The sequence below is a fragment of the Sapajus apella genome, unplaced genomic scaffold (assembly GCF_009761245.1).
Source record: "Sapajus apella isolate SASKATOON/1434 unplaced genomic scaffold, GSC_monkey_1.0 scaffold55, whole genome shotgun sequence".
In the NCBI taxonomy this organism is placed as follows: domain Eukaryota; kingdom Metazoa; phylum Chordata; class Mammalia; order Primates; family Cebidae; genus Sapajus; species Sapajus apella.
In genome coordinates, this window is record NW_022436995.1 from 5,993,722 (window position 1) to 6,012,183 (window position 18,462).

Here is an 18,462-nt window from a genome sequence, read left to right on the forward strand (position 1 = left end):
AAATGAACAGAAATGATTAACACCAGTTCCATCTAGCAGTTATTAAGCTGAGAGTCATGAGAATTACTACTTGTATTTTACATTTGGTCTAATACATTGTTTGACAAGTATAGGTGAAAGCAGAAGAAAATCCACTCCAATATTTAGTTTTCAAGACACAATCCTAAATATTTAACCTCCCCCGCACCAAAAAAAAAAAAAATCCCTTGTGGCTGGACTGTAATATATATATTAGCTATTACATACAGTAGACTTAACAAGTCAGTAGTTTAAGCAATCAAGCCACTTCACTGTTCAGTTTCTTTACACTATGAAAAGAACACAATATTAACCTCCAAACTTCAAGAAAATGTAGAATAACGACAGATGCATATAATTAGCATTTAACTGTCCACAAATAGTTTAGGAAATCCTATCTTAGACAGTGTTTCCTCTATATAAAACTGGGGGGGGAAAAAAAAGAATTAAGTCCTTTTGGTGAATATATATAGCAAGGCAATGTTTAGTTCATTTTTATAATGCTGAGTCCTGTAACATGGTGTTTTCATCTTTGAACTTCCAAAAGGCTATAAAATTGGGTCTTCTCAAATATTTTTAGAATTTCATTTCAGCTATTTCCTTTTTACATTCAGAAGATTGGGTGCAGACACTTTCACTTTGCCAGGAATGTTTCTTGATAAATCTGTGTCCTAAAAAAAGAAAATTGCTGAATATCTTCACATCCTATAGGGTCAATCATGTTTCTTTTATGATAAAAAATAAAAACATTTCCAAATTTTTAGCTGAAATGATTTTACTGCTAATAAGACAGCATTTTCTAATAATAAAAACTGCTAACATTTTAAATTTTACTGTCAGTCTCCATTTTCCTTTTCTGAAGGAGAACTTTACCTTTACGCTGCGGAATAAGTCTTTTTCTCTTGCTGTTGCTTCTTTGAAATGCATGAAACTATTCAAGGCTGTTTTTGCAGCTGTAAATACAAAAAAGAGTAAGAATAATCTAATTCTGTTAAGTCACTGAACTGTTTTTAAAATCATAATTCAAAAAAAAATTTAAATACCTTTTCCCTTTTTCTGCACTCCAGGAGTAAGTTTCACTTTATATCTTTAAAAAGGAAATATATGTGTTACTAAATAAACATTACAAAACAATTCATGAAAGCCATTCTGTCAACTAATGGTAACATACTTGTAGTTTGTCATGGTGGTGTAAGGGGCACATATTGGAATGGCAAACAACAGTACATCTTCAGGATGTGGCTGGCCTGTCAAAGAATCAAACAGGTTTTCCTATAAAAGGCAAATAAAAACAATTACAAAAGCAGTTTATACCACTCTTAAAAAATGCTAAAACACTGCTAAATTAATATCTCAACATATTTACTTTTTTCTGATACACATACCATCTAAGTTGGAACAGCAGTACTTAAACTCTGCTTTGTAGTTCCAAACAATTGAAGACCAATGTTTAAATATATTCTTTACTGCTTAATTTTTGCCTAAGATAGTAAGTAATGAGAATAATTTTCAAAACACCACCTATAGTTACATTTAAGAGAAAGGCGGCCCAGGATCAGTGGCTCATGCCTGTAATCCTAACACTGGAAGTCTGAGGCAGTGCATCGCTTGAGCCTAGAAGTTCAAGACCAGCCTGGGGAACATGGAGGAACCTGTCTCTACAAAAAATACACAAGTTGGCTGGGCACAGTGGTGGGTGCCTGTAGTCCCAGCTACTCGGGAGGCGGAGGTAGGAGGATCACTTGAGCCCAGGAGGTAGAGGCTGTGGAGGGCCATGATCCTGCCACTGCCCTGGGTGACACCACCCTGGGTGACAGAGACCCTGTCTCAAAAAAAAAAAAAAAAAAAAAGGGAAAATGTTGGATATTACCTGTGTTGCAGAAAACTATGGATTAAAATGATACAGTAATATATCATTATTACTGTATGGCTACACCACTGCTTGTTGACCTGGGAGGATTCCGCCCCTCAGAAGACATTGCCCAATGTCTGCAGATAGTTTTGATTGACATGATGAGGGATGAGAAGGAAGAGGTAGGGGCTGCACTGGCATCTAGTGGGTAAAGGCCAAGGATGTCACTAACCATTTTATAATGAAAGGGACAGACCCCACAACAAAGAATTAACCAACCCCAAACATTAATAGTACCGAAGTTGAGAAACCCTGGGCTTTCTCTCTTACCCATTGTTAAGGAGAAATCCCAGGGCATCTTAGAGTTCTTATTTGCTGTGCTGCCTGTGAGATTGCCCCCATTTATTTAACAATATGAGTAAACTTAGATTTAGGACAACGCTTGGTGCTGAACTATACTTGATATTTGAGTGTTTGCTATGTGTCATAAACTTTTCTAAATGCCCTTTACATATGTTAGTTATCAAAACAACCCTCTCCTGGGTAGGGACATTATCCCCATTCTTCAGATAAGGAAACTGAGGCACAAAGAATAGTGTTCCAAGTTTACACAGTTACATATAGCAGAGTTGGGATTAAGACCCCAAAAGATTGACTTCATAGCCTACAGTCTTGTCTTAGGTTTTTAAGTTTTTGGGAGTTGTGTTTCAAACATTCTGGGAACCAGGTATAATCGCAGTGTTACAGTAGGAACCCCAACATAAAATCGTACCTCATTTCCCTGTTGATCCAGATCTTGCTCTTCCTGTTCCAAACAAAATAAAAAATGTCAGCTATAATGTAAAATGAAATTCCACACCATTAAGCCATAAGGAGAAAGAAACAGTGACATACCCAGACTGTCATTTTGGACCCACAGGATAGAGGGACCTCAAGGTCATATTCTTCAGTATCCTAAGACTCTGAAGTGGATTCGTATGTGTGTTTATGTGTGTCTGTTTATTACTTAAGAAAGTACTGTTGTTCAAGAGAAGAAGGGTGGTTCTCTGAAGCAGAGGAGGAGGGAACCCAAACTTTCACATAAAGTATATGGTAAAGCAGCAAAAGTTATAGGCACAATTTAAAATGACAACTAAGATTGATATGTTTGCCAGGAGAAAAGCAAATGGAGGATTCTGGTCAAAAGAACTTTTTTTTTTTTTTTCTTTTGAGACAGAGTCTCAGTCTGTCACCCAGTCTGGAGGACAGTGGTACGATCTCAGCTTACAGCAACCTCCACCTCCTGGGTTCAAGTGATTCTCCTGCCGGAGCCTCCCAGGTAACTGGGATTACAGAACGTGCCACCACACCTGGCTAATTTTTGTACTTTTTGGTCAGGCTGGTCTCAAACTCCTGACCTTGTGATCCACCTATCTCAGTCTCCTAAAGTGTTGGGATTACAGGCATGAGCCACCATGCCCGACCAGAACTTTTATTTTTAAATATCTATTCAACAGTTTTGGAAAAATTTTTCCCATATCTCATAAAATATGCTTAATTTTGTTTGCTTACACAAGAAAAATCTATCTGGAGATAACCTTCTATCTCTGTCTGTTCAGACTACTATAACAAAATACCTTAGTCTGTATAATTTATAAACAACAGAAGTTTTACTTCTTATAGTTCTGGAGACTGGGAAGTCCAGCGTCAAGGCACCAGCAGATTCAATGTCTGACCAGGGCTTGCCCCAAAAATGGCACCTTAGGCTAGGTGTGGTGGCTCACACCTGTAATCCCAGCACTTTGGGAGGCTGAGGTGGGAAGACCCCTTGAGCCCAGGAGTTCGAGACCAGTCTGGGCAACGCAGGAAAACCCCATCTTAAAAAAAGAAGGCACCGGCCGGGTGCATTGGCTCACACCTATAATCCCAGCAATTTGGGAGGCTGAGGCAGGCGGATCACAAGGTCAGGAGTTTGAAACCAGCCTTGCCAATATGATGAAACCTCGTCTCTACTAAAAATAAAAAAATCAGCCAGATGTGGTGGCACGCCTGTAGTCCCAGCTACTTGGGAGGCAGAAGAATTACTTGAACCTGGGAGGTTGAGAGGCTGAGGTTGCAGTAAGCGGAGATGGCGCCACTACATTCCAGCCTGGGTGACAGAGCAAAATTCCATCTCAAAAAAAAAAAAAAAAAAAAAAAAATGATGGCACTTTATTACGGTGTCCTCACACAACAAAAGGGCACTCATCTCATTCATGACAGAAGAGCCCTCGTGACTTAGTAGCTTCCTAATGGCCCAACCTCTTAATACTAACATATTGGGTAGTTGGGTTCCCATATATGAATTCTCAGGGGATACCAACATTTAGACCATAGCACCTACACATGAAACAGTATTAATAATTAACACCTCTAGTGAGTAACTATGAGTCTATGATTTACAGAATATAAGAATAATGTAAAAATTTTAGGAGCCAAAATGAGTTTTAGTATTACTACACAACAACACTGTTCAGCAGGGAAAAAAACAAAATAGTAATACGGAATCCCTGTAAGTATTACCTGCACTAAACTGAGCACACAATTATAACTCAAGTTTTAACTACATAAAAAAATACTGGTGACAGGCAGAGTGCGGTGGCTCATGCCTATAATCCCAGCACTTTGGGAGGCTGAGACCGGCGGATCACAAGGTCAAGAGATTGAGACCATCCTGGCCAACATGGTGAAACCCTGTCTCTACTAAAAATACAAAAATTAGCCAGGTGTGGTAGTGCATGCCTGTAGTCCCAGCTACTCAGAGTGCTGAAGTAGGAGAATCACTTGAACCCGGGAGGTGGAGATTTCAGTGAGCTGAGATTGCACCACTGCACTCCAGCCTGGCGACAGAAAGGCTCTGTCTCCCAAAAAAAAAAAAAAAAAAAAAAAAAGGCTGGTGATGAAAGTAAACGTTTTTTATTCATTCTCCATTTTAAACCAAGTTATTAAAAAATAAACAGCCTGGACATGGTGGCTCACACCTATAATCCCAACACTTTGGAAGGCCAAGGCAGGTGTATCACCTGAGATCAGGAGTTGAAGACCAGCCTAGCCAACATGGTGAAATCCCATCTCTACTAAATATACAAAAATTAGCCAGACGTGATGGTGCATGCCTGTGATCTCAGCTACTTGGAAGGCTGAGGCAGAAAAATCACTTGAATCCAGGAGGCGGAGGTTGAAGTGAGCCCAGATTATGCTGCTGCACACCAGCCTGGGGGACAGAGTGCCTTTAAAAAAAAAAAAGTTTCTGCCAAAAAAAAAAAATTCACCAGGCGTGGTGGCTCACAGCTGTAATCTGGCACTTTGGGAGGCTGAGGTGGGCGAATCACTTGAGGTCAGGAGTTCAGGACCAGCTTGGCCAACGCGGCAAAACCCCGCCTCTACTAAAAATACAAAAAAAATTAGCTGGGTGTGCTGGCACATGCCTGTAATCCCAGCTACTTGGGAGGCTGAGGCAGAAGAATTGCTCGAACCTGGGAGGTAGAGGTTGCAGTGAGCTGAGTTTGCACCATTGTACTCTAGCCTGAAAGAAGCAAGACTCTGCCTCGAAAAAAAAAATTTTTTTTCAATAAGATGTACACATTCATGTAAGAAGATATACTGAAGGCTGGATTGCTGTATTGTTAATAAAACAATCAGGCAATCATCTTAGCTGGAAAAATACGAACTTACTGGTTTTATAACCAGAGTACTTGGCTCTTAAACGGTGTACCCATTTTCAACATTATGTAATATAGCATAGATTCCTATAGAAAAGCTTAGAGAAAGTGAAAATTTATTTACTCACCTTCAAGACAATCCCAATTCTATTTTAATTCAGTTCCCATCAGAATCAAAGCCTCTCCATAAAACTGATACTTCCTAAAAGCTTGTAACAAAATTTTTATCAACTATCAATATTATCATTATCATGCTTAGATAAGATACTGCAATTTTAGTCTTTCAGGCTGTATTTTTGAGATGACATTCCATTAAGAATAAGGTTACCACTTGTCTTGGTTTTAGAACTGAAAGTCCCATGTCCTGGGATCCCCAGGATGGTTAATCACCCTAACTGAGAAGCAGAAGCCCACATGTATAGTAGCCTTACCTTGTCATCATGTGGATCATCTACAGTGAAGTCTTGTAACTCATGAGTAATAACCTCAAGAAATGGACTTTCTTTCTTAATGTTGTCAGAGACCCTTTCTCCACCTCTGAGTTTCTGGGGCTGTTTCTTCACAGGTTCATCCTTTGTTTTTCCTTTCTTCCCCTTCTTCCCTTTTTCTTCTTTGTTTGAACCTGCAGACTTTAATTCATAAAGGAAACATTGTTCATTGTTGTCAGTATTTTCAATACTGTCAATAGTTTAACAAGAATGTACTGAATGCCTGTCATATGCTAAGCAGTGGACTAGATGCCCATTTGAAAAGCAAAAGAAGAAATGTTTTTAGATATTATTTACCCCCAGCAATTTCATGATAAGTTCACGGTCTTCTTCATCCTGGTCTTTGTATTTTTCCTTCATTTTTTTCATTTTACTCTAGAAAATCAGAAGATTTTTGTTGGAAAAATTCAGCAGTACAAAAATGTCAACACACACTTAGAAAAGGTGCTACTTTACATTCTCTGTCAAAAATGCTTACTGAATAAGGCACCGTTATACGAAACAATATGCAGGCTACAAGGATGGATAACCGAAGTTCTTGTCCTCAAGGAATTTACCATAGGGTGGAGAGAAGATACATAGAGAACTAAGGATAAATTAACACAACATAAAGAGCTGTGAGGAAGAAATAAAGTAAAACAGTACTGGAAAAGACAGTCTAAAAAGGGAGAGAATAGTAATCAGTAACAGCAAGTCATCACATTTGGCTGGAGTCGGGGTACACATAGAGGAAGAAAAGGAAATAAAGCAGCAAAGCTAGGGTAGGCACTTATTCTAGAGGCTTTCAAGACTCTGAATTTTATTACATAAACCAAGGATTCTTTACCCTGATTACATACCCAAACCACTCTAAGGGTTTTAAACTATAAACATCTAGGCTCCACCCTAGAGACTTTTGTCTTGATTAACTGTATTAGCTGGGACCCAAATAACACATTTCTAAAGTTGTAAAGACTTCTTGGCTGGGTACGGTGGTTCACGCCTGTAATCCCAATAATTTAGGAGGCTGAGGCCAGTGGATCATGGGGTCAGGAGTTTGAGACCAGCCTGGCCAACATAGTGAAACCCTGTCTCTACTAAAAATACAAATATTAACTGGGCATGGTGACAGCTGCCTGTAATCCCAGCTACATGGGAGGCTGAAGCAGGAGGAGGTAAAAGTTGCAGTGAACCAAGATCATGCCATTGTACTCCATCCTGGGTGACAGGGTGAGACTCTGTCTCAAATAAAAAAAAAAGTCTTCTTTAAACAGGACAGAAACACCATAAGAGAAAGGATTGATAAATCAGACTTAATTAGAATTTTAAAATGCTACTCATCAAAAAACATTATTACAAAAGTGAAACAAAGCAAGCCCCAAAGTGTGAAAAGCACTTACAATACATATATCCAAGAAAGAACTTTTATTCAGGATTACAGAGAACATTCATTCATTCATCCATTCATTCATTCATTTATTTATTTATGAGACAGAGTTTCGCTCTTGTTACCCAGGCTGGAGTGCAATGGCGTGATCTCGGCTCACCGCAACCTCCGCCTCCTGGGTTCAGGCAATTCTCCTGCCTCAGCCTCCTGAGTAGCTGGGATTACAGGCATGCGCCACCATGCCCAGCTAATTTTTTTTTTTTTTTTTTCCCGAGACGGAGTTTCGCTCTAGTTACCCAGGCTGGAGTGCAATGGTGCGATCTCGGCTCACCGCAACCTCCACCTCCTGGGTTCACGCAATTCTCCTGCCTCAGCCTCCTGAGTAGCTGGGACTACAGGCATGCGCCACCATGCCCAGCTAATTTTTTGTAGTTTTAGTAGAGACGGGGTTTCACCATGTTGACCAGGATGGTCTCGATCTCTTGACCTTGTGATCCACCGCACCCGGCCTCAGAGAACTTTTAGATATCAACTAGAAAGATATGACAAACCAATTTTTTAAACAGTCACTTCAAAAAGAGGATATACAAAGATCTACTAAACATGAGAAAGTGTTCAATATCATTAGTCATCAAGGAGATTAAATAAAAGCCAAATGAGGTATCAGATGTATCGCACTTCAATGACTGAAAAAAGAAAACCGGACAATACCAAGTGTTACTAAGGATGGCGTAGAACTGGAACTCTCACACACTGCTTGGTGGAAAATTGATACAAGTACTCTGGAAAACTGATTGGCAGTACCTAATAAGGCCAAACATAACATGTATGCCACAACCCAGCAAATTCCACTCATAGGTATATAAATAGAAATGCATACTTGTGAATCCAAAAGTTATGTGGGAGCCGGGCACAGTGGCTCATGCCTGTAATCTCAACATTTTAGGAGGTCAGCCAGGTGGATAACCTGAGGTCAGCAGTTCAAGACCAGCCTAACCAGTATGGCGAAACCCCCGTCTCTACCAAAAATGCAAAAAAAATTAGCTGGGCCGGTGGTACATGCCTGTAATTCCAGCTACTTGGGAGGCTGAGGCATGAGAATCGCTTGAACCCGGGAGACAGAGGTTGCAGTGAGCCAAGATCGTGCTGTTACACTACAGCCTGGGAAACGAGTGAAACTCTGTCTCAAAAAACAAAAAAGTCATGTGGGGATATTCTTAGAAAGTGGCAAGTATGAGCCTTCTGGGATGTTGGAAAGATTCCAAGTATCTGGATCTGGGTGGTGGTTTCACAGATGTGGGTGCTTATGAAAATTCACTGAGCCAAAAACTTAAGATCTATGCATTTTACTATTATGTATGCCGTACCTCAAAAAAATTGAGAAAAAAATTAATATTGTTACCAATAAACTAGACTGAGAAATGGAAAACCTGATGAGAAAAGAATTTCTTAGAAAATACAACTTTGGAAAGCCCACTTAAAAAAAATCCCAGAAAACCTGAATAAACCTAAACTCATTACAGAAACTCAGATTAGTACTTAACCTCCTCACAATAGCTGGGCATGGCAGCACACCTTGTGGTCCCAGCTACGAGGGAAGCTGAGGTGGGAGGACTGCTGGAGCCTAGGAGGTCAAGGCTGCAGTGAGCCAAGATTGTGACACTACATCCCAGCCTGGGAACAAAGTGAGGCCCAGTCTAAAATTAAAAAACAAAACTCTCACAAAACCCAAAACATTAGGTCTAGTTTTATACGCAAATGCTATCCAGCTTCAAGGAAAAATCTCCATTTTTTTCTTGACAGTATTGCTCTGTTGCCCAGGCTGGAGTGCAGTGCATAACCTCGGCTCACTACAACCTCTGCCTCCCAGGCTCAAGCCATTCTCCTTCCTCAGCCTCCTGAGAAGATGGGATCTAGAGGCGTGAGTCACCACACCCGGCTAATTTTTGTATTTTTAGTACAGATGGGGTTTCACCATGTTGGCCAGGCTGGTCTCAAACTCCTGACCTCAGGTGATCCACCTGTCTCAGCCTCCTAAAGTGCTGGGATTACAAGCATGAGCCACTGTGCCTGGCCACAATCTCCATTTCATACAAAGTTCTAGAAAGCAGAAAAAGAGGAAAAGGTCCTAAACTTATTTTATGAAACTGGTATAATGTAGACACAAAAACCAGGCAGAGAAAGTATGAGAAATTGGAGGCCAATTAATAGATTTTTCTCAAGTAATATACCATATTGACTGATTAATCAAGAAAAAAATGCAATAGGCTGGGCTTGGTGGCTCATGCCTGTAATTCTAGCACTTTCAGAGGCCAAAGTGGGAGGATAATTTGACCCTAGGAGTTAAAGCCCAGCCTGGGAAAATAGCAAGACCCAATCTCTACAAATAATAAAAATAAAAATAAATTACCCAGGCATGGTGGCACAAGCCTCTGATCCCAGCTCTTTGGGAAGCTGAGGTAGAAAGATTGTTTAGGCTCAAGAGATTGAGGCTGCAGTGGGCCATAACCATACCGCTGCATTCCAGCCTGGACAACAGAGTGAGACCTTGTCTCAAAAAAAAAAAAAAGAATGCAATAGATACAGAAAAACCATTCAGTAACATTTAACTCATCATTATTAAAAATAACTTTCAGGCTGGGCATGGTGGCTCATGGTTGTAATCCCAGCACTTTGGGAGGCCAAGGCGGGCAGGTCACCTGAAGTCAGGAGTTTGAGACCAGCCCAGTCAACATGGTAAAACTCATCTCTACTAAAAATACAAAAATTAGCCAGGTGTGGTGGTGAGCACCTATAACCCCAGCTACTCAGGAGGCTGAGGCGGGAGAATTGCTCGAACCTGGGAGGAGGAGGTTGCAGTGAGCCGAGATTGCACCATTGCACTCCAGCCTGGGTGACAGTGAGACTCCGTTGCAAACAAACAAAAATTTGCAAAAAGGTGTCCTCCAACTCACAGGAAACATCCCACAATGATATAATCTTAGAAACAGTTCCTTTAATGGAATTAACAGAGATACACACTATTACTATTTCCATGAAACACTATAGTTTTGCTTTTCAGTCACTGCAAAAAACATGGAGAAAATAAAAAGATACTAGGACTAGAAGAAAAGCCGCAATTTGCAGACAATATGACTGCCTACAGATGAAGTATTAAAATTAGCAAGTGCTCTATAAAATTGCCCATTACTAGATTAACATGAAAGCTGTCTTCCCATTTACTAGCAACTAACAATTAGGAAATGAAAGTTTTAAAAATAGGTGGGGTGACCAGGCGCGTGGCTCAGGGCTGTAATCCCAGCACTTTGGGAGCCTGAGGCAGGCGTATCACAAGGTCAGAAGACTAACACAGTGAAATTTGTCTCTACTAAAAATACAAAAAATTAGCCGGGCGTGGTGGCACGCACCAGTACTCCCAACTACTCGGGAAGCTGAGGCAGGAGAATTGCTTGAACCAAGGAGGCGGAGACTGCCGTGAGCCGAGATCTCGCCACGACACTCCAGCCTGGCAACAGCGTGAGACTCCGTCTCATGAAAAGAAAAAAAAAAAAGGAGGAATTGCTGAGTCAAAGGGCAGAAGTGCTGTTACAACTTTTGATGGGAATTCCCATGTTGTACACGCAAACATTTACTGAATGACTGACAACGTGGTACCTATTAATTTAATGAGTAAAAAAAAAATCCTCAGGTTTATACGGCATTTCTTTCATCACTTTTTTTTTTTTTTCCAGATTTGCCATTTGTTTTTTAATTTTATTGATGGGTCTTTTCTTTCACCACCTGGAATTTACTGTGGTACTGTTTTCGCATGGTTAGCCATCATTTTGAATATTTCATATCTTCTTAAATGATCTGTAATTTTATCACATACTAAAATGTTAAGTATCAGGTAGTGATCCAGTGTCTAGATTTTATTGTCTCACTTTTCTGTCTAGTTATTCCCATGTTAATAACATACTGTTGCAAAAATTCTAACATTATTTTACGACTCATAGGGAAATCCCTCATTTCCTTAGCTATTCTCAAGCGTTTACTCCTTTTAAAATAACTTCACAATTATTTTATCAAGCATTAAAATCTCAATTCTGATTAAAGTCATGTTGAATTTATATATGAGGAGAATTTATATTTTTATTATGTTGAGTCTTCCCTGCCTTATACACATGTCCATTTATTTGCAGCTCACTGGAAAAAAATTAGGAAAATCTGACCTCTATGGATGAAGGGAAGATCACAAAACATTTTTATAAAGATTATAGCCAAGTGTGGTGGCATGGACTTGTGGTCCCAGCTATTTGGGAGACTGTGGTAGGACTGTGTGAGCCCAGAAGTCCAAAGCTGTAGTATACTACAAACATGCCTGTAAACAGCCACTATACTACAGCCTGGGCAATACAGCAAGACCCTATCTCTTAAAAAAAAAAAAAAAGAAAAGATTGCAAAGAAATTTAAATTTTAAAAGAGATACATTAATAAATTAGCCCGCAATCCCCTCATTTTTGTATTGCTACAGCATTTTTTTTTTTTTTTTTTTTTTTTTTTTAGACAGAATCTTACCATGTCACCCAGGCTGGAGTACAGTGGCGTGATCTTGACTCACTGCAACCTCTGCCTCCCGGGTTCAAGCAATTCTTCTGCCTCAGCCACCTGAGTAGCTGGGACTACAAGCATGTACCACTATGCCTGGCTGATTTTTGTACTTTTTTTGTTTTTTCTTTTATCATGAAGAGACATAAATCAATTTTTGTGCTTTTAGTAGAGATGGGATTTTACCATGTTGGCTAGGCTGGGCTTGAACTCCTGGCCTCAAGTGATCCACCCACCTTGGCCTCCCCAAGTGCTGGGATTACAGCCATGAGTCACTGCACCTGCTGCTATAGCATTTTGCAGAGTGTATTACATTGTAACCAGACATGATGGCTAACACACCTCTTGTCCCAGCACTTTGGGAGGGTGAGGCAGGAAGATCACTTGAGTCTGGGAGTTTGAGACCAGCCTGGACAATATAGACCCCATCTCTATAAAAAACTTAAAAATTTCACTAATTTTTTATTAATTTTTTAATAGCAAGCATCAGTGTGGTCTCAGCTACTTGGAAGACTGAGAGGGAAGATCACTTGAGGCCAGGAGTTAAGGCTGCTGCAGTAAGCCTTGACTGCGCCGCTGCATTCTGGAGTGAGTGACAGAGCAAGACTCCATCTTGGGGGAGTTAGAGGAGGGGAGGAAGTGTGGAAAAAGTATGTTCTATCACAAGTACTTCTTTCTTCATCATCCAACTTTAGTAAAATATGTAAGAACCCTAACCAAAATCACATTGGTAACTGAAAAATTGTCGAGCTAAATTCTCAATAAATATCAGCTCTGCAACTTAACTAGCGGGGTGACTTTGACAAACCATAATCTACTATTTCTCTTTGAGTAGAATGAGAGTTTCTGGGCAGATGATCTTAAAAATCTAAAGAACTTTTAATGGTGATCTCTGTTCCCTAAATGCTGTATTTACTCAATTTTTAGTCAAAGGAAATCACACAGGATTATTTTTTGGCTTACATTTCCTATTTCACTTCAACTTTAAAACATTAAAAGGAACCTCACAACTTAACTGTGAACCATATAGATCATTCTGAAGTTTACCTTTTGTCCTCGTTTCATTGGCTGCACAGCTGTAACATTCTTGCTTGTGTTCTGATGAGTTTCAACGTGCACAGTAATTTCTTTTTCTTTGTCCTTTCCCTCTATCACTTCTAAATCTGAGTCACTTGGAAGTTTCTTCTTTTTCATTTCCCTGAATAAAAATGATACCAAAACATCTCATTCTTACAATTTCAAATTCTTAGTGCCCTAAAAAAGTTATATGGGAAAGGGCACATATATAATACATAAGCAATCATGGTTTCTGCTTAACTTGATAATCACCATACACGAAGATGCTCAAAATCATCACACAGGAAAAAGATAAAAATTTTTCTTCTCTCATGAATTTATCTTTCTTTCCATCATCCAAGGTCAACATATTGTCACCCCAACTCATCCTTACTCACTAGGCACATTTAGCCCCTGAATACCTTGAGGGCCCCGCACTGGGATGAGTAGTCTTTGTATCAACATAGTCTTGGCAGGTCTTAGGCATTCAAAGAAACATTTGTTGACTGGTTGGTTGACTAAATGAATTAAAATTTATACAGATTAAGAAGAAAGGGTAAATTTTATTACTGTGATATTTTTCTTTCTTTTCCCAATGCCAACACCTTAGTCCAGGTCTTCATTACATCCCACCCAGACTTCCTACAGAATCTACATAATCTGAACAAGATGGAGCTTGTGCCACCACGCCCAGTTAATTTTGTATTTTTAGTAGATAATGGGGTTTCACCATGTTGGTCAGGCTGGCCTCAAACTCCTGATCTCATGTGATCCATTTACCTCAACCTCCCTAAGTGCTGGAATTACAGGCATGAGCCAACACACCTGGCCATTAACTTCTATATTAATCTTCCTTAATTGTTTGCCTATGTCACATTCTCTTCGTATCAATTTAAAGGGCAGAGTCCAAAACCCTTAGCTTTTAAGGGCTCCGCTTTTAGTCCAAATTTACTTCTCCAATCATATCCTCTACCATTTAATAAACTTTCTCTTCCTTCTATCTCAGTCTATTTATCATTTCCGTAAAGCAGTATGCATGTTACCCCAAAGAAGCACTCCCCTTTGTTAATGCTAATTCTCCTTTGTTTATGTAACTGCTAACGTATCTTTCAATGTGTACTTCTGATGTTATTTCCCCAAACACCTGAACTCACAGCAGTCTCTTACTCTTGAACTACTTTATCACTTTCAGATACCATTTGCATATTTATGACTACTTCCTGAATCCAGGACTCCAAACTTTAGGAGGCTGAGGCGGGTGGATCACAAGGTCATGGGATCAAGGCCATCCTGGCTAACACAGTGAAACCCCATCTCTACTAAAAATAGAAAAAATTAGCCCAGTGTGGTGATACACGGCTGTAGTCCCAGCTACTTGGGAGGCTGAGGCAGGAGAGTCGCTTGAACCCAGGAGGCAGAGTTTGCAGCGAGCTGAGATCACGAGATTGCACTCCAGCTTGGGTGACAGAGCGAGACTCTTGTCTTAAAAAAAAAAAAAAAAAAAACCTTTCCTAATTTCAGATATTCCTATTTATTCCTGCCAATATTATCCTAGAACCAGTCTATGTAATACACTGCAATCATTTTTGTACATGTTTATATAATAAAAGGTCTTATTACAGCAAGTCCTCAAATACCATCATTTCATTCAACATCATTTTGTTATAACTTTGATAAGAACAAAACTGATTCCTGGCCACGGCCACTGTCTGTGCAGAATTTACATATTCACTCCATGTCTGTGGGTTTTCACCAGGTACTCAGGTTTTCTTTCCCATCCCAAAATGCACATGTTAGGTTAACTGGCATTTTTCATGCCAGATGATTTCTAAATTATCCCAGCATGAGTGAGTGCAGGTATGCGTGCCCTGCAGTGGAATGACTTCCTATTCAGGGTTGGTTCTGGCCTTTTGCCCTCATCTGCCAGGATAGGCTCTGGCCACCAATGATCCTTAACAGGAATAAGCAGTTGAAAAACAAATGAATGAATTAATATAAATGACAGTCAAAAATTCATAAAGTAAACAGTCCTACAAAAGTACAATAAACAATGTAGTATGAAAATGTTTTTAATGAATCTACCATATTTGTTACTGTTTTTGAACCTCAAGGTGGGAGGAGGTCCTCTACAACTTTCACTTTGCAAACAGTCCTTGATTTAATCCACTACTACAACTGCCATCACTCACTAATTCACCAAAAATTGGGTAAACAATTATCTTGCTTGCTTTTATTAAACCTCCTTAAATGCACGTACAGTTTACACTTACTTCAATGTTTAATATTAGAAGGGTTTTTGGTCTTTATTTAGAAGTTTGGTGATGGTTTTGTGACCAAAAATACGATGGAGGAACTTAACTCCTGTTTGTATCAATTGGCCCATGGCAAAATTGGCTTCATTATACTTTGTTTCCCTTAAAGTCCAAGTTTCCAAGAACCTATTGAAAATGTTAAGTGAAGGCCAGGCATGATGGCTCATGCCTGTAATCCCACCACTTTGGGCGGCCAAGGTGGGAGGATCACTTGAGCTGAGGAGTTCAATACCAGCCTGGGCAGCATGATGAAACCCCAGCTCTACAAAAAAATATAAAAATTTTTGTAGTGGCACGCGCCTGTATTCCCAGCTACTCGGGAAGCTGAAGCAGGAGACTGCTTGAGCCTGGGAATTTGAGGCTGTAGTGAGTCATGACAGTGCCACTGCATTCCAGCCAGAAAGGAAATGTTAAGTGAGGACTACTCTACTAGATCTATTTCACTGATTATAGTGACAGATTACAGCCCTTAAACAGAAAAATGTGTTAGAGCTTAACATTAAAAACTAAAAATTTGTGGTAAATCTTGGTAAATTTACTGAAGGAAGTCTTTAAACAGCTAAGTAATCTGTGATAGCTGTCAATTAAAAAAAAAAAACATGCTTTTTTAGTTAGATAACACAGATGTGTTTACCTTCTTTCCTTGGCTGACAAATGTCTCCGGCTCTGTGATTTACTGTCACTCTGTTAAAATAATAGGCAAATGCAAACAACACTGCTATTAATTTTTTTTTTAAGAAAACTTAAAAAGTAGAAAAGTATTCATTGAGAATAGGATATTCTTCATAAAAATGTGAAAAGAGCTTACAGAATTAGAAGATTCCTCTTTTGAAGCCAACTTCTGGAGGGACCTATGAAACAGAAGGGAGTCTCTATAAGCCTGTAAAAAGTATTCATTTACAAAGTCCCAAAACATTCCTATATCATATTCTTAAATACCGGCAATCCAACAAATTTTCAAATTTGTAAAGTTAGAAAAACATACAATCAAACTGCTTCTCTCTCCACACTTCCATATACATTTTTAAATAGGAGACATGCATTGAAAATTTACTGTGTCAGGCACTATCAGAAGGCATACATGCATAAAACCTTCACCAAATCCTATGAAAGGGATACCATTCTGTTTTCACCAAGAAGGAAACTGAAGCTGAAACAAGAAGTAACTTCCCCAGGACACACCCTAAGATGAAATACTCATGTGTCTGACTCCCAGGCTCTTCTGAATTACCCCATTAATAATGCATTTATAACTATGGACTATTCACCTGATGATCTGTGAGACATTATATAGACTAAAACACATTTCTTTGATGGAATTGCCTTTGTTATGTTTTTAGCATTTATGACCATTTACTTGTTTCTATTTGGATGTAGTTTGGCCACTTTATATTCACTGTATTTTTCTACCATGGTTCTGGGACTTTCTTTGCAGAGACGCAATCAAATGGTGAAAAAGTAGTAAGACAATGGAGGGTAAAAGTACTGATGTAAATTTTGGTATTATCTTTGTAAGGATTACCTCATCATCATTCTCAGCTTACACAATAATACCTAAAATTAGATTTTTAAATTACCTTTGAGGCTGAAGGTGAGACAAGTCAATGGTAGTATCAGGGTAATTTAATGTCTCTTCCCCTTCATCCTTCATTTCACCAACAAGGTCCTGATCTTTTCTAACCTCTTCATATTCTCCTTCATCTTCAGAGCTTTCTTCCTGAATGAGTTCCTCATTTAGTTCTTCTCTACCACTCTGAACAGTGATATCCTCTTGGTCAACCTGAGTCATGAGTTCTATGTCTACAGGAGGAGTTTCATGTTCCTCTTTATCCTCCTCACTGCTAGTGTCACCTCCATCTGTGGAATTACCATAAGGAAAGTCAGTGTGGGACTACCAACCAAGCCAGGTGATTTCCTGAAAACTTCGTAAAAATATTCCATTGACTGTCTCTCCCATATTTCTCCAGAAGATCACCAGAAAAATGCCTGATCATTCCCAAACAGTACTCTTAGACAAAAGAATAGCCTGTATCATGAATAGGTTGAATTAAATGATCTCCAAGATCCTTTACCACAAGAAATTTCTTTGGACACTGCTACCCTTTCAACAAGGAAAACCACAACTTTGCCTCAGTTGGATATTTCCAAAAAGCAACACAGTAAAATCGTTGTATAACTGTTGCTGCTTTTATAATGTGCATACGAAAACTTAAATACATGTTATATAACTCACACATAGCAGGTGCTCATTCTTTTGCAAAATGAACGCTGTCTAATAGTAGTGTTCACCTGCACTACTGCTTCACCTGCAAAATGAAATGCCACCACTCATCTGACAAGGGTGGTTGTGAGAATAAAAAATAATGCAAATAAGGCACTTTATATAATCCCAGGTACACGGTGAGCCTGAATCAATGGAACCTTGCAGAACAACAGTAATAGTAAATGAGACAATGCAATAATACCTGTAAAAAGGAATGACCTTAGGAGAGAGAATAACTACAAAAGTAGTTTAGAGTATTTTCCCTCGTTCCCTTAGGGTAGGCAGGTAAATTTATTCCAGCAAGTATAATTGCTCTCTACTTAAAACAAATATTTTATTAAATCAAGCCAAATTGTCATATTAGAAACTGCACTTGTTATAAATTCATCTATCACTTCTAATTCCTAAACCCAAAAGTAAATGCTAATCCACATGTACCCAAGTCTATCTTCTATCTTTATTAAACACATTTATGCATTTATCATTCAACACTGAAGTTTCACTATATAAACATATATTAAAGTATGTTAGTATGGATCCAATTACTTTTTTTTTTTTTTTTTTTTTTTTTTCGAGACAGGGTCTCTTTCTGTTGCCCAGGTTAGAGTGCAGTGGCAGTGGTGAATCTAGGCTCATTGTAACCTTTGCCTCCCAGGTTCAAGCCATCCTCCCACCTCAGTCTCTTGAATAGCTGGGACTACAGGCGCTCACAACACCTGGCTGATTTTTTTTTGTAGAGATGGGGTTTTGCCATGTTGCCCAGGCTGGTGTCAAACTCCTGAGCTGAGCTCAAGCAATCCACCTGCCTTGGCCTCCCAAAGAGCTGAAATTACAGGGATG

General features: G+C 39.3%; 1 protein-coding gene across 5 annotated transcripts in view; it reads right to left on the bottom strand.

Moving 5' to 3' along the window:
• The window catches only part of NEMF (nuclear export mediator factor), a 71,720-nt gene that overhangs the window by 1,646 nt on the left and 51,612 nt on the right, over nt 1-18,462 (bottom strand). For 3 of the 5 annotated variants that reach the window (XM_032244529.1, XM_032244531.1, XM_032244533.1), the window contains 11 exons: nt 16,937-17,216; nt 16,168-16,210; nt 15,994-16,043; nt 13,039-13,189; nt 6,336-6,413; nt 5,982-6,179; nt 2,643-2,675; nt 1,190-1,290; nt 1,062-1,105; nt 892-971; nt 55-689 (listed from right to left, as the gene is read on the bottom strand). In XM_032244529.1, the coding sequence (XP_032100420.1) occupies nt 612-689; nt 892-971; nt 1,062-1,105; nt 1,190-1,290; nt 2,643-2,675; nt 5,982-6,179; nt 6,336-6,413; nt 13,039-13,189; nt 15,994-16,043; nt 16,168-16,210; nt 16,937-17,216 (1,136 nt within the window). In that variant the 3' untranslated portion in view covers nt 55-611. Of the gene's footprint in view, nt 1-54; nt 690-891; nt 972-1,061; nt 1,106-1,189; nt 1,291-2,642; nt 2,676-5,981; nt 6,180-6,335; nt 6,414-13,038; nt 13,190-15,993; nt 16,044-16,167; nt 16,211-16,936; nt 17,217-18,462 lie in introns of those variants that run through there. The other 2 variants (XM_032244532.1, XM_032244530.1) reach the window with 2 other exon arrangements.